Here is a 14886-nt window from a genome sequence, read left to right on the forward strand (position 1 = left end):
CCGACAAAATACCCATGGGAGGAAAATAATTTGTCTATGCGGGGCGCGGCGCCGCAGACCGTCCGGAAACGGCGGGTGCCCGCTTGGGGCATGTCCACTTGCCCCACCGGGAACAGCCTCTGATAGCCTCCAAGTATAACCCCATTGGTCACCAGATACCATCCATCAGACAATGACGATCCAATGATGGCTTAGTGTGCTTGCCTGTGTTGCCTTTAGTTTCATGATTCCTGGACGTTTAGTCGGTGTAGTTGGTGTAGTCATTGCCAACGTCTGTTAGTCTGGCTTAGTGGGTGGCGCTCGGCTAATTTTGGTGTGGGGGGTGTATCGTGTAGTCAATGACAACAAACGCTCATCACCCATTAGGGGAGGACCAGCCAGAGAGCAGGAGGAAGTAAAGGGGTATTGTGGCAAAATAATAGCAGAACATTGAGTAGGGTATTTGGGTTTGTTGATGGCGTGGCTGGGAGGGGCGGGGAATGGATGACTAGGGGGGTTTTTGTTTGTTAGTGCGCCGGCTACGAGCGATATATATAGGAGGGGTCAGGTGATGGTGGTGAGATGAAACCTGTTTCATCAAATTGAAATGGGCTGTTGTTGGTCATGTTCGAAATTCGTGACTTTTTGGTGGTGCATACCCTTCGTGGCGGGGTCAGTGGTTTCACAAAATGGGACAGATTCCCCCTTACAGTTGGGTGTGGGTGTCTCATCCGTTTCGCCGCGAGCATCGCCTGCCGGGGCTCGCAACCAGCTCACACATTCCCCGAAAATTTGTGGGGCGGCGCCGGGGGTGGACCACCGCGGCAGCCACCAGCAGCAGCAGCAGCAGCAGACGCGGCATAACACGTGCGGGTTTAATTAATACTAGAGTTGGCTAACTATGTAAGATTAGGCATTCTCTGGCGGCACCGGTGACACGTTTCTAAAACGTGTTTTAGACGACGCTAAACTAGTTGACTCGGAACACGGACGACAACATGACACTAAGACACGCATTACTCCAACTCAAACAATGACTAGGCGTCGTATTGTTTCAACTACGAGTTGCGGCACCGATGAACACTCACTAAGCGTGCCCTAGCGCTTTGTGTTGTGGCGCCAATGCACACACTTGGCAAGGCTGTCTCTGGTCGATTTGTGCTAGTGGCCATATGTGGGCCCGTGCTTTGTACCACATTCTCCATTCCAGCGATGACTACTCGTGGGCCACAGCTTCTGTCTCTATTCGTGCGCCATGGAGATGAAGTGTACGTTGGTCAAATTGACAATAAGTTAGTGTTGTTTTGAAAGCAAGTGAGTGAAAATTGTTGATAGTCAAGAGAGTCGTTCCAAGAATGCTAAGCGTCTGTTAGATTATTACTATATGATCTCTGGGTGATTGAAGACTGCGATTAATGACAACTGACGCTTTATGATCTTCATCTTACTCGAAGATATCATTGAAAAGCGAATTGTGTGCTTGGTTCTCAAATATCGTGGGCACACACCGCTATGGAGGGCTCCTTATTGGTTTGAGAGTGATGCTATGCAATGGAATATGGGTGGTGGAAACACTATGGTCGCCTCTATTTAACAATTGAAGGCTATTTGCTTCCAATCTGAACGCCGAACAAAATAGTACTGCAATCCGGCGATCAAATAGAGCCCCACCACCATCCCCATCCACAACCCGTTGAGCCCCAAATGGCGCGAGAGACCCAACCAGTGGGCTAAGGGTAGCGCCACCCCGTAAAAGCAGGCGACGTTGATGTACCCCGAGATCTTCTGCCGCCCCTGACCTTTCAAAATGCCGCCGGTGGCGCACAGCAAATAGTCTGAAACCTGGTACCACGCCGCGATCGCCATCGCCGCCAGGGCGATCTCGATCACCTCGGGGTCGCGGGTGTATAAGCCCGCAAACCACCGGCGCCAGCGGTAGAGGACGGCGGCGTTGATGACGCCTAACCCGGCCAGCGACGCCATCGTCGCCCGCGCCGCCACTTGCGCCGCCGCGGCGCGATTGGCGCCGACGTACCACGCGATTCTGGTGGTGGCGGCGATGCCAATGGCAAAGGGCACTTGGTAAAGCAAGATACACGTCGTCAGCAATATCGTTTGCGCTGCTAGCACCTGAGTTCCTAAGCGGGCAGCGGTGAACGTTATAATTTCAAACGCCATCCATTCCGCTTCGACCATGACGATGCCGGGGATGGCTAAATCGATGACGCGCCGCCACCGCTGCCAGTATATCTTATCGGTGATCGAGTATTTTGGCCAGCACTGGTAGCCGTCAACCAAGAAAATGTAGGCGTACGTCAAAGCGCACATCGCCCAGTTGGTGATCACCACCGCCCACGGCGCCCCGATGAAACCAAGGCCAAACCGGGGGTGGGCGACGAGGGTATACGTGAGCGCCACGTTGAGGGGAGCACACACGATGAGGATATAGGTGGTGGCGTGGAAGATCCCCTGCGCTTGAAGGAAATGCTTTCCGTTTTCAAAAAGGATGAACCCGGGGAGACCCACGGAAACCACTTTTAAGTAGTCGGCGGCGAGGGCGCACACGGGGCGCTTATCGGCGCCCATCATCGCCACGAGGAGGCGCTCGGAGTTGCACCACAAGAGCGCGATGGGCGCCAGGAGCGCAAGGAGAAATAGAGTACACCTGACAAACACCACCCCCACCGCCGCCACGTCGCCTTTGCCAAACGCTTGGGCGCAAAGAGTATCGAGACAAGTGGCGACACCGGCGACAAGAGCGTAGCCGGTGATATTGGCCGTCATACTCAGCACGGAGACGGCGGCGAGGTAGTCATCGCCCAACCGGCCCACGGCGAACACTGAGGCCACCGTGAGTGAAAATTCGAGTAAAAACGTGATCGTAAGCGGCACCGCATTAAACAAAAGCAGTTTGGCCTCGGAACTGACGGTGGGCACCGCTATTTCCGCCACCGGCGCCGCCTCGTCGTCGTCGCCATGAGCGCCGGCGCCGTAGTCGTCGCGAATGGCGCTGAGCAACGGCTCAAACAGCCGCCGCCGGTCGGCCATGCCAAACAGCACCCGCCGCTGCTGTGTCCCCGCCACCACCGCGTGGTCGTCGCTAACCATGGTGGACTGTAGACGACGATTAATGGAGGTATGGAAAGATGGAGAGCCGGAGATGGTGAAATGTCTCGTGCGGTGAGTGTGCGGCGTGCAGCGCACGGCATGTGGCGCGCATCGCGCACTGACGGCGGTGACGGCGCTATCGATGTCGGAAGTGACGGAAGTGACGGAAGTGACGGAAGTCAATTAAACTTCTCGTATTGGTTATCGACCACGTCACACCACAACAATCAGAGTCGTATTGTTCCAGAGGGGCTTTCATTGTTTGGATCTCATCGTTTCAGGGTCTAAGGGTTCACCTAGTGGCTGAGCAGTTCCTCAATATATATTGAATAATTACACACCAGCCACATGGTAGTGGTGCGATGACAAGCAAAACCAGACGCTTGTTAGGTATAAAACAAGTGAAAATCGTTTGAGTTCAATGGCGTTAACTGTGTTTCCAATGATACTGAAATTTAATACTTTATCCAGGGTCCAATAGCCAAAGTATCAGCTTCGATAGCAAATTAACTATAAACGGATGGTGTGGTCTGATGCTGGCGCTTTACTACTTTTCCCAATAATACTCGTGTATTATCTTTCCTACCATCAGTAGCCATTATAATAACACGGCCACGGCTCCACCTACCCCTGCCCACTCCCCTAATCACGCGCGAGGCCCCCTCACGTTCCACGGTGGTGTCGGCAATCGCCAGCGACAGGCACCCACCCACACACCTCCTTGCCGAGGCACCCTTGGTTCCCGGATCACGCCTTATAATAGGGGAGTACGAGGCTAGCGGGTGCCGTTAGCACAGACCCTGGCGACGCGTCGGGGTGCCCTAGGGGAGGGCGAACCCGCGCCGCGAGGCGGAAAGTCGAGGCGGAGACACACAGCGTCCCAGGGGTCCACGGCACAAATCGAGGAATATATATATATTTGTGGCGATAGGAGAGACGCGTCCATTCATCTTTTTGTTTTCTGACCTCGGGTATCGTACCTGCATTCGGCTGTTCACAGCTTTCACGGTTTTCCATTGTATTCTTCAATGCCACCACGGGGTCTCGGAGAAGACCCACATGGTTATAGGAAGTAGACCCAGGTGTCTTCTCTGACGGCGTGCTGGCTGAAGGCCATCACGCTTATTTGACATCGTAGCTGATATCATTCACAAGAGTAACCACCTGCGCAACCCCCGAATTCGTCGTCGCCGGCGCCACGGGGCCGAAATCGACCGTGCCTTTGTTCTGGTCAAGTTTCGTAGGGCGGCCAAACTTATCGTGGGCAATCATATCTGCTAGTATGCGTTCCAAATCGATGGGTTCATCGACAAGACCCAAAAGTTCCCGTAAGCGATCAAGCAGGACTTCGGAATAATACTTCGCCACTCTCATGAGGTTCAGTTCGACGATGTTAGTCACCCATACTTGAGCTCCCACGCCAATGATAAGCCGCAGAATCGAACCGCCGAGGACCATCAGCGCATCGCGGCGGGTCAAGAACTCCAGCAACGCGTCCAATTGGATCACTTTATCGTTCAAGACGTCGTCAAGTAAGGCCCGCGTAGGCTCAAACTGTTCCCCTTCCAATTCCGGATCGGGTTTATAGTGCCGACGAATAAACTGGACGACACTGGCCAATCGGTGGTCGGGAGGTGCCAAAATCAACAACTGGATGATCTTATAAAAGATCGGTTTCGCCACCACTTCAATCCCTTCAATTTGTGGTAAACTGTTAACCGAAAGCACTTTCTTATTGATCAATTCCACCACGCGTTTAGCGCCAAACACCTGGTGTTCCGTATGTTGGTCCGTCGCCAGCGCCACCGTGTACGCCGCCGCTAGCCGTGTCAGCTGCTGGTCAAGGCACTGCTGGTACTCCGGGGCACTCGTTGCAACCAGCAATGCCTGTTCCCAGTCCGGGGTGGCGGCGTAGTGGCTGGCCTGGATCACACGTACGAGCAGCGCCACCACGGGGTCGGCGACGGTATAGGTGGTGAGCCGGTCCACTGCTTGCGGCAAGTGGTCAATCAAGTAGGCATCGTCTTTACCAGTGAACTGGTCGGGTAAGCTTGTCATTTGAGTCGTTGTAGTGGCGGTGGTAGTGGGAGGATTTCGGTTCTGTCGGAGCCCGCTCCCGCTGAGTCCGGAGTGCGCCGCCCCAGTAGAGGGTGGTTTTTTTCGGAGTGCGCCCCACCGCAGCACAATGACGACAACTGGTGGGGAAACCAGCGACGATTACGACGACGTGGAGTCGAAGGGCTCATAAAAAATTTTACTGGTTACCACCACTACTAATATTCAAGAGACAAACACCATAATGAATACTATTATAGAAAATTAGAGAACCGTCTATGAGAAGTTCGAGGGGTGTGAGGATCACGAGTAATGGGGCAAGATAATTAAATTAGTCTTAGTTCTTGTGGTCCAATGGTCCCATTGACAACCACGAGGGTATAATCCACTTAAATGAATAATAAAATTGAATCGGCCCATTTTTTACAATTTTAAATTGGTCTGAGTAATAGTGGAGCTACCTCCTTGAATAGGCTGGACTCGATGGCATCACCCTCCAATACGTGTCAATATTAACTTTGAATGATGATCGTCAGATATGAATCTAAACGGAGATTTATTGACAATCGTAGATCAAGGTTTTAATTCCATTTTAGATTTCGTTTCTTTCATCCCCTTGGATCAGTCGAAAGTTGGTCTGATCGATATAGGATTGATCCGCGTGGCTGGTACCGTGCCAAGCTGTTTCTTCATCGTTTAGCTTCGAGATCGCGCTTACCTCAGCGCCCACCCCGACGCGCCAAAAGCTAGGTAAACTGCGCCAAAATCAACCAAATAAGTCGTATAAAATTAACCCAAACCTCATCCACTTCATCCTTCCTTATATTGAAACGGATACTTCACTTTTTTACTTCATTTTTCTCAACTTTCCTTAGAGTTATAGCCACCACCTCTCATATTCCAGTGGTTCTTTTCCTACACATAGTGCCTGGTCGCGCTGCGCGTCGTATGCCTCGTATAGCCGCCCATCGATTATATATACAAACACCTTAGCTGGAACCAACCCCCACCAATATGAAGTTGTTGCGGTTGGCGTTGCTTGTCGTCGTCCCCTACCTCGTGTTCCAGGTGTTCGACTGGCTCTACTACCACTGGCTCCCGTCAAACTACCAGCTCGACCAAACCGTGCTCGAAAGATTAGTCCACGAAACGTTGGATGTCCACGGTAAGGAAGGAAACTCGACCGAGATCATGATTGATTTGGGGGCGAAAATCAAACAAGAGTACCCCGATTTGATTAACGAGCTCAATTTCGACGACTGGGTGTTTAACAATGCCGGTGGGGCCATGGGACAAATGTTCATTTTACACGCCCTGATCTCGGAATACTTGATCTTTTTTGGTACTGCCACCGGTACTGAAGGTCACACTGGGGTCCACTTTGCCGACGACTGGTTCCACATCCTTACCGGCCACCAAAAGGCGGCGTTTGCCAATGAGCTCCAACCGGAGATATACTACCCTGGCGACGTCCACCATTTGATTAAGGGCCAAGTGAAGCAGTACCTGATGCCTCTGGGTGGCTACGCTCTCGAATTAGCCCAAGGTTGGATCCCGCTGATGTTACCGTTCGGCTTTTTGGATACGTTCTTCTCCACCTGGGACTTCCGCACCTTGTACCACACCTGCCGGTTGACCGCGAAAGATATGGTCGGCCACTTGCTCCGCGGCAAGTTTTAAAGGATAATATAAAGTCATATAGAGATAGTATACGGTAAGACGTTCCCTATTTTGTGTTAAGGTCATTGAGTTCAAAGCTATGGGGGAGATCAATTGCAGTAGTAAACGTACTGAATGAGTCACTGCTTAATCAGCTAGAGAACACATATTTCATAATGTACTACTGTCTTAGGTTTAACTTGATCTATCGGATACGAGACTCCACCACCGAATTCATTATAGTTACATTAGAAGGGCCTAGGTGGTAATCTGAATAGAGAGAATATATCAGGATACGAATGACAGATGTATATCTTTGAAGTGTCAAGTTTGTAATTCTATACTACTCTGTATTTCCCTATCATTTTGTTTGACGAGTCATGCCTCTCATAAGAAGTCAAACGCGAAGATTGTTGGGAAAATTAGATCCACCATTAAAGAAGATTATCCACTTGAACAAGCAAATTCACATAAGATGATTTCAATTGACTATGATAATGTTACGCAATTAGTTCAATTACTGTCATTGTTAAAGCTCATGTCACAGTCAACACATGTTTCTGGGCCATCGTTCAGCCGTACTTTCTGACTCAAAGTCTACTAAATTTTTGTTGGTAATGGCTAGATCAGAACTCCTATCAGAATTTGACTCCTATGACTCCTATGACTCCTTGTGGTCTTCGTTTGACTTAGTGTACCTGAGTTTACTATGTTCAATGGTCACGCTCGTCACAGCTGTCACGCTCGTCACAGCTGTCACGTAGGTTTGTTTACACGGACCCTGGCGTTTGCCTCGTAAACGTCTGCTTCCCCCAGTCTAAAAAAGAAAACACGGCGGGTTTGTGTTGTTTACCCTGTACATGCTCATCGCGCTGCGTGTGCATTGTTTTGGTAAATATACGGGTTACCGCCGTCGCCCACTACCAAAACTCGCACCGCCGCTTGTTTTGGGTGTCACCCGCCCCCTGTATCCGCCCCCTGTATCCGTGCCTGTGTCGGTGCCTGTGTCGGTTTCATCCACAAATAGTAGTTTTTTCTCTACAATAAACAATGGCTCGATCTATTCTTAGTGACAACCCCAATCGGGTTCGCGAACCTAGATGTTCATCCAATAACCACGTCGGGCGAAAACGTAAACTTTAGAAAAATTCAAACTTTTGTAAATATTGATGTCTCACTCCACAATTTCTCTAGCGTGTAACAACTAGTGTTTCATAAGTTATCATACCTAGTTTCAGCTGTGGTGGTGGGTACCTTGTCGGTTCGACGCAGTGGCGATCGCTACGAGAGTTTGGTGCCCTCGATTACGTAAGCGCCAAGTGGTAAATGTGGGTGGGCTCGCCCTTAACCCCGCGCCGTTATAGACCTCGCGTGTCGACCCGAGATCCACGCGTAACTGACAACGCGCGCGCGCGCGCGCGATGACCTGTGCCCCCACACCCACCAACGAGCTCAGCCAGCTCCACCGCGCTATTTACGGCGGCGGCGCTGAACGCGCTCTCCAGCCAGCGCTCTCCAACGCGACGCGTCCCCTACAAAACTAAAACTACTAACTGAAACACGTTTCACTTAGTAGCAAGCTGTGACAGTCGCAATTGATTCAATTTTTCTCCATTCTTCTTGATTCTGATGACCCAATTGGGGAATGTTTATATTTAGATATTACCAGATTTACTATGGCCTTCAAATGCTGCCAAGCGCCCAAGGGCGGCGCCACTCGCGCCAAAAAACACTACCCCATCTGGCGCCGTGTACGTGACAAGTGCAAACTAGCATTCGCTTTAATTCGTATCTATTAAGGGTCATAATCTATAACGGCATTACTACCAGTGTTTTTTCTTGTTTCAGGTGTAGTTCCACCAGTTGTTTCACCACTGGTTTCACCACTGGTTTCACATGTTCCCCGCTAATTGTAAAAGCAGTTTCGCCACCAGAAATGAACTAGGCGTACCCAACGGGTTTTGAAGCGGCAGCAGCGTGAGCACGGGGCGCCGGCGCTCGGCGCGCTTCACCGCCAGGTCGTCGCCGGTGGCGGTGACGTTGGCAATGGTGGTGTCGTCGTCGTCGATGGTGGTGTCCTCGGTCAGCGCCGCCGACAGCGACGACGCGTCGCGGGGCGCCACTGCCAGCGCCCCCAGCAGCGCCAGGCGCGACCGCGCCATCAGCGCCCCCGGCGCCGGCGCCCTCCCTTGAGCGTTGCGGATCGGCGTCTTCAAAATGATATTGATCAGCGGCAACGGCTGCGCCCCCGCCGCCAGCGCTGCGGCGGCGGCGTAGGGTAAAATGAACCGCTGGTGGTCCATGTCGTGGCAGGCGATGCGGGGCAAACTCACCTTAGCGCCGGTAAGCGGGAGGCGCAGAGGCAGCAGCAGCAGCTGGTAGAACAGCAGCGTCTTCTTCACCCGGTAGATGCGGAGACGGCGGCGGGCGATGGAAGTTAAAGACACTTTAGGGCGCGAATGGCGCCGCGTCGGCAGCGCCCGTGCCAACGCCGCGAGGGTCGACACTGTCGGCGCCGACGAAGGGCGCGTTAATGGCGCCGGCGTTGACAGCGCCAGCGGCGGGGCCAGCGCCTTCACTCGCAGCACCGCCATCTGCAACTGGCGGCGCAACTGGCCGGCGGCCTTATCGACGCGCTGGCTGTGGGGCGAGCGAAACACCGAGAGTTTCGTCGGCGATTTGCGGGGACTGGTCCGAAACAACAGCAGCGGTTTCACCACTGGTTTCACCACCGGTGTCAGCAGCGCCAGCACTTTCGGTTGTTTGCGGAGCGGGGTGTTGGGGGCCAGGTTCAACTGGGAGTCCTTAATGGGAGCCAACGCCACACGAGTCATTATATGTTTTGTTTCAAATTGTGTTTGGAAAATCGGGTTTTGGGAAACTGGATGGTGTATGGGAAATGACAAAATGAAGGTTGTTTCAGCCAAGGTAAGGGATAAGGTTTTGGCTGGGTAAATGCTTGGTTGTTTTGGTTTTGGTTTTAGTTTTTGGAGTTTGGGGATGGAACAGAAATTTTCGGCCGCTATGGGGCGGGAGGGGTGCCAGCGCCTATATATATGTGATTTTTTGTTTATGTGAGGGCCCCAATAGGGAACGGGCACCACGCGCATACGAAGGGGTTGGGGAAAGATACAAAGGGAGAAGACAGAGGAAGGGAGGGTGTAGAGCGTGTTAGTTTTATTTGGTGGTGCTTGTTTCGTATCATGTTTCATAATTGGTAATGCTAAAACACCCTCATCAGGTGCCGTTGCTCCAATTTTGCGGAAAACTGAGCAAATTCCACCTAGTGTTGCTGACGCGTCGTTTAAGGGTGCGTTTTGCCAGGGCGCGTGCGGGCTTGTTGTGTCGTCGACCGAGACGCGTCTAGGCGGGGCGGGGACAATTATAGGGACAGCCACGGCTGTCCCCGTTGAGAAATTCTATTCAATTTTCGTCTATTGACTTTATTGAAGCTAATGGTCTACCTCGGAATTCCTCAGGGCTTCGGTGCTAAAAGTTTAAACCCTGGTTATGCAGCCCTGGGAACTGGCATGACTCTTGTTACTACGACGGAGAGGTGCATGATTTACTCAGTACTGCCCACAGCCTACACCACGCTACCAGTGCCGCCCCAAATTGCCGTCATTGCCATAAACGACAGCAACACCTGAAACAACCAGTTTACGAAACACTTTACGAAACAAGCAGTTTACGATAGGTATCAAACTTGCTGGTTGCCACTCGCTTTTATCAGAGGTGCCGCGCCATGACGCCACCGGTCTCTCTCGGAAGCCTCATGACGCGGACGCGTCTAGACGTGACACCATTTCCCCCCCACCCCCGCCCCCCAAGATCACCAAGTGGCGCTAGCCGATAATTGACTAAACCGGGAAATTAACGAAGAGGGCAGCGTTTATACCTGATTCTATTGTATAAAACTTGACTGGGTTTCAAGATGTATTTGATTTGGAGTTCATCTTCTATTGGAATCAAACTAAATTCTTTGATGTTTTGTTTCTCTGGTAGTTCTAATATGAAGACATGTTTCTGGTAGGTAATATTTGATTGAGATTGAGCTGGCACTACCTGGTGACTTTTCTATTAATTGCCACCCAAATTTGGCCATATACGATAAGGAAATAAACTGCGATAATTGACTCTAATCAAATAATAATTATCCTCTACTAATTCCAATTAACCCAATTTACTTTAAGTCACCTCAATTGGCTCACTAAACCTCAATATTCCCTCTAGTCAGCCAGCCCCTAGGTCACCCAGCTTTATAGTTGGTGACGGTGCACGCCACGAGCCCTGCGCCACGATCATCAGTGCTACAATCGCTCACGCCTCACTCACCACCAACCACCACCCATTGCTTCTACCAATTTACCACCACTACAAACCACTTTCTGATCAATTAATTGCTGGTATGCTCCGTTCAAAGCTCTCGCTGTGGCGCGAGTATTTGACTCCGATCAACAACACGCTGAATTTCGACGAAAAGGGTGAACTCTCCCCCGACGAGTTTATCGCCGCCGGCGACTTTCTCGTGGCCAAATTCCCTACGTGGCAGTGGGGGCTGCTGCCTCCGCAGCTCCAAAAACCGTTCTTACCGCCAGATAAACAGTTCCTCGTCACCCGCAAAGTGCCACTGGTGCAACGAGCCTCGGCGTTAACCGAGGTCCATTTCGACGAAAATGGCGACGATGATGACGATATCATCCAGGTAGCCGCTCCTCAGCTTACTGCTAATGCTGTCAATGACGAAATAGCTGATATGGAGGCGCTTATGAATGCTAATGACGACGATTTGGCAGATTTCGACGATATGGAAATAGTCAATAATGACTCGAAATTGCGCAAATACGACATGTACATCACCTACCTGACGCTGTACCGGGTTCCGAAGATGTATTTGGTGGGCTACGGAGGCGATGGCGTCCCGTTAACCCCACAACAAATGTTTGAAGATATCAATGCCGATTACCGGGATAAGACGCTGACAATCGAAAAACTCCCCGTGGCGACGGCGACAACCCTGGTCCTGATCCATCCGTGTAAACACGCTAACGTAATGAGGGTAATGATGGCTCATGCGAAGGAAAGTGGCGGGGTAAGAGCCGATCATTATCTCGTGGTGTTTTTGAAGTTTATTGCTAGTGTGTGTCCTGGTATTGACTATGATTATACCATGGATGCTCTAGCATAGGCGACGATGATCAAGGCCTGGAGCCTAGCCATTATGACCCATTTTTAATTCCTCAAAATATTGCTTCCCTTTATGGACAGCCATCCAAAAGAAAATAACATACGTCGATTCTAGTGAGTTACTCAATTAAAACCTGGAATAGCTATTTCAGATCATGGCTATGGATCAATCTCAACATTAGCGATGTGAAGAGTATCAGCTGAACGATCAGCAAATGGAAGTAGCAAACACTCAGTAAATATTCAACAAATACTCTTGAAATATTAATCAAGTATTCATCATGATTCAAAATATATGATTTGCTGTCGTGGAATTAATTCTATCAATTATTTGAACCACTAGTTGTTTTGCTAAAAAGTGTAAGAACCACCTATGGACCCTGTAAGAGAGGGTTAGTTCCACGTCTAATGCCATCTATATTAGTATCCTATCTCTTTTCACTTCACGTACCCATCAGTGTTTGCCACCCCGAGGAGTCGATCTTGTGATCACCTTCCTTTTTGTCACGGCAATTGTAAATATTTCTCACAATTGTACACGATCTTCAGTACTCGTTGCTACCCACACAAAATCTCACCCAAATATTGTGACAATTTAAAAACTCCAACCCAATGCTTAAAAAATTAACTTCCCCCACTACCAATAACCATTTTAAATTGTGTTTAGGCTCCCCTTTTCCGTCTCGGCTAGTGAATGTCTCCGTGGTAGCCGGCGCAACTTTCCCGTGAAAAATTCACACGTGACAGAAGCCTCTCGATAGCCGACCCTCCCCACCCACCTTACCCCCCCACTCCACTAGCCCCTACCATGGGTGTCACCAACCGCAAACAGACGCTGAAACAGGCACACCAACAACAACGACCACGTACCGTCGACGTCGACGACGACCTGGAAGCCGTGGACTCCCCGGACTCCCCCGCCGACCAGCTGAAAGAACGCCTTCCCAATGACAAGGAACATATCAAAGAACGGCTCCAGCAGGATAAAACCCAATTGAAAAAGCGTCTCCACGAGCTGAGACGCGTCGTGTTTGTGTTGGGCGCCGTGCTTGGCCTTTTACTCACGGTATTCTTCAGCACGGTGTCCCACCCTTCGCTAAAGCTGGAATTGGATCGCCTCGTCACCTTTGAAAGCGTCCAGGATCTTTTTGACGACTGGCGAGACATTTTGCCGCTGGGACTCACCAATATCATTTCCGACTACGATTTCCTTTCGTCGAACCAAAGCTCGCACGGCCTGGCAGAACTGTTCAGTGTCGGCCGCCGAATGGTCGCCGAACGCAATTTATCCACTGACTATAACGTGGTGATGGTCCCGGGGGTCATTCTGACGGGGTTAGAGCTGTGGGGCACACTGACCGACGGCGACTGTCCCCTGATCGCCCACTTCAGAAAACGGCTCTGGGGGTCATTTTACATGCTTAGAACCATGGTCCTCGATAAAGCGTGTTGGTTAAAGCACGTGATGCTCGATACCGAGACGGGGCTTGATCCGCCAAATATTAGAGTGAGAGCCGCCCAGGGTTTCGAAGCCGCCGACTTCTTTGTGGCGGGATACTGGATCTGGAATAAAATCTTACAGAATCTTTCGGTGCTTGGCTACGGGCCCAATAACATGGTGCTGGCCGCCTACGACTGGCGTCTCGCCTACCTCGACCTAGAGTTACGTGATGGCTATTTCTCCAAGCTTAAATTGAGTATTGAGCTTGCCTTGCAACACCTGGGTAAGAAACTGGTGCTTGTCGGCCACCTGATGGGGTCGCAGGTGATTTATTATTTCCTCAAATGGGTGGAAGCCAGTGGCGAACACTATGGTAACGGGGGCTCTTCCTGGTGTAATGACCACATTGCCTCAGTTGTTGACATTAGTGGCTCGTCATTAGGTACTCCCAAATCGATTACGGCGATGCTCTCGGGGGAAATGAAGGACACCGTCCAATTAAACGCCGTCGCCGTTTATGGGCTTGAAAAGTTCTTTAGCCGTAAAGAACGGGTGGTGATGCTTCGTTCGTTCGGCGGTATCGCCCTGATGTTCCCTAAAGGTGGCAAAACCATCTGGGGCGACCTCACTCAAGCTCCCGATGACCCTCAGCTTGGCGAAGACGAATTAAACACTATCGACGAACACAACGAGCCCAACCACGGCACCTTCGGGAAATTTTTACGCTACAACGACGGCGCCGACCTGGCCAACTACACCGTCGACGAAACCATCGACAAGTTGCTTAGCCAGTCGCCCCAGTGGTACTCCAACCGCGTCCGCGAACACTACTCGTTTGGCCTCGCCAAAACCGAGCACGAACTCGACCACAACGACCAGCACCACAAGTACTGGCTGAACCCGTTGGAGCTGAGATTACCCTACGCTCCCGATATGAAGATCTACTGCTTTTACGGTGTCGGCAAAGCCACTGAGCGCGCCTACACTTACACCAAGGCCGCCAACTACACCGGCCTCGACATGATCATCGACGCCGACCTGTCGGAACTGATCTTATTTGGTGACGGCGACGGCACCGTGTCCCTCATGACCCACGCCATGTGCCACGAGTGGCAAAAGGGTAAGTTATCGCGGTATAACCCGGCGGGGATCGAGGTGACCATCGTCGAAATTAAGGACGAGCCTGACCGGTTCGATATCAGAGGCGGTGCTAAGACTGCTGACCACGTCGACATCTTGGGACTGGCGGAACTTAACGAGTTGGTGTTGCGGGTAGCCGCTGGCGACGGTCCCTCAATTGAAAACCGCTATGTCAGTTCGTTAAAAGATATCATGGCCCGCATCGAACTCTAGATAGACTCTCACTATAAGGCAAATAAATAATGGAAACAATTGTCGACTAATTCTTAATGATATTGAGTTAGCTTTGGCTTGGATGAGGCTACGTGTGGCTAGTG

General features: G+C 51.1%; 6 protein-coding genes across 6 annotated transcripts; 3 read left to right on the forward strand and 3 right to left on the reverse strand. All coding sequences in view use genetic code 12, as the record gives it.

Annotated features, from left to right (window-relative positions):
* Nucleotides 1-1569: 1569 nt before the first annotated feature.
* DIURU_001761 (uncharacterized protein) lies at nt 1570-3087 on the reverse strand (the record flags this gene model as incomplete). The annotated part of the gene is made up of 1 exon (XM_034154340.1): nt 1570-3087. One exon carries the CDS (start codon nt 3085-3087, stop codon nt 1570-1572), a length of 1518 nt encoding a protein of 505 aa, XP_034013440.1.
* Nucleotides 3088-4209: 1122 nt separating this feature from the next.
* On the reverse strand, nt 4210-5145 carry DIURU_001762 (uncharacterized protein; the record flags this gene model as incomplete). The annotated part of the gene is made up of 1 exon (XM_034154341.1): nt 4210-5145. One exon carries the CDS (start codon nt 5143-5145, stop codon nt 4210-4212), a length of 936 nt encoding a protein of 311 aa, XP_034013441.1.
* A 1011-nt stretch (nt 5146-6156) lies between these two features.
* Nucleotides 6157-6822, forward strand: ERG2 (C-8 sterol isomerase; the record flags this gene model as incomplete). The annotated part of the gene is made up of 1 exon (XM_034154342.1): nt 6157-6822. One exon carries the CDS (start codon nt 6157-6159, stop codon nt 6820-6822), a length of 666 nt encoding a protein of 221 aa, XP_034013442.1.
* A 1871-nt stretch (nt 6823-8693) lies between these two features.
* Nucleotides 8694-9635, reverse strand: NRM1 (Nrm1p; the record flags this gene model as incomplete). Its single annotated transcript, XM_034154343.1, has 1 exon — nt 8694-9635. One exon carries the CDS (start codon nt 9633-9635, stop codon nt 8694-8696), a length of 942 nt encoding a protein of 313 aa, XP_034013443.1.
* Nucleotides 9636-11209: 1574 nt separating this feature from the next.
* DIURU_001765 (uncharacterized protein) lies at nt 11210-11989 on the forward strand (the record flags this gene model as incomplete). Its single annotated transcript, XM_034154344.1, has 1 exon — nt 11210-11989. The coding sequence occupies one exon, from the start codon at nt 11210-11212 to the stop codon at nt 11987-11989; it is 780 nt and encodes a 259-aa protein (XP_034013444.1).
* Nucleotides 11990-12796: 807 nt separating this feature from the next.
* LRO1 (phospholipid:diacylglycerol acyltransferase) lies at nt 12797-14782 on the forward strand (the record flags this gene model as incomplete). Its single annotated transcript, XM_034154345.1, has 1 exon — nt 12797-14782. The coding sequence occupies one exon, from the start codon at nt 12797-12799 to the stop codon at nt 14780-14782; it is 1986 nt and encodes a 661-aa protein (XP_034013445.1).
* Between the last annotated feature and the right edge of the window lie 104 nt (nt 14783-14886).

This window comes from Diutina rugosa (assembly GCF_008704595.1).
Source record: "Diutina rugosa strain CBS 613 chromosome Unknown scaffold40_size130624, whole genome shotgun sequence".
Taxonomy (NCBI): Eukaryota; Fungi; Ascomycota; class Pichiomycetes; order Serinales; family Debaryomycetaceae; genus Diutina; species Diutina rugosa.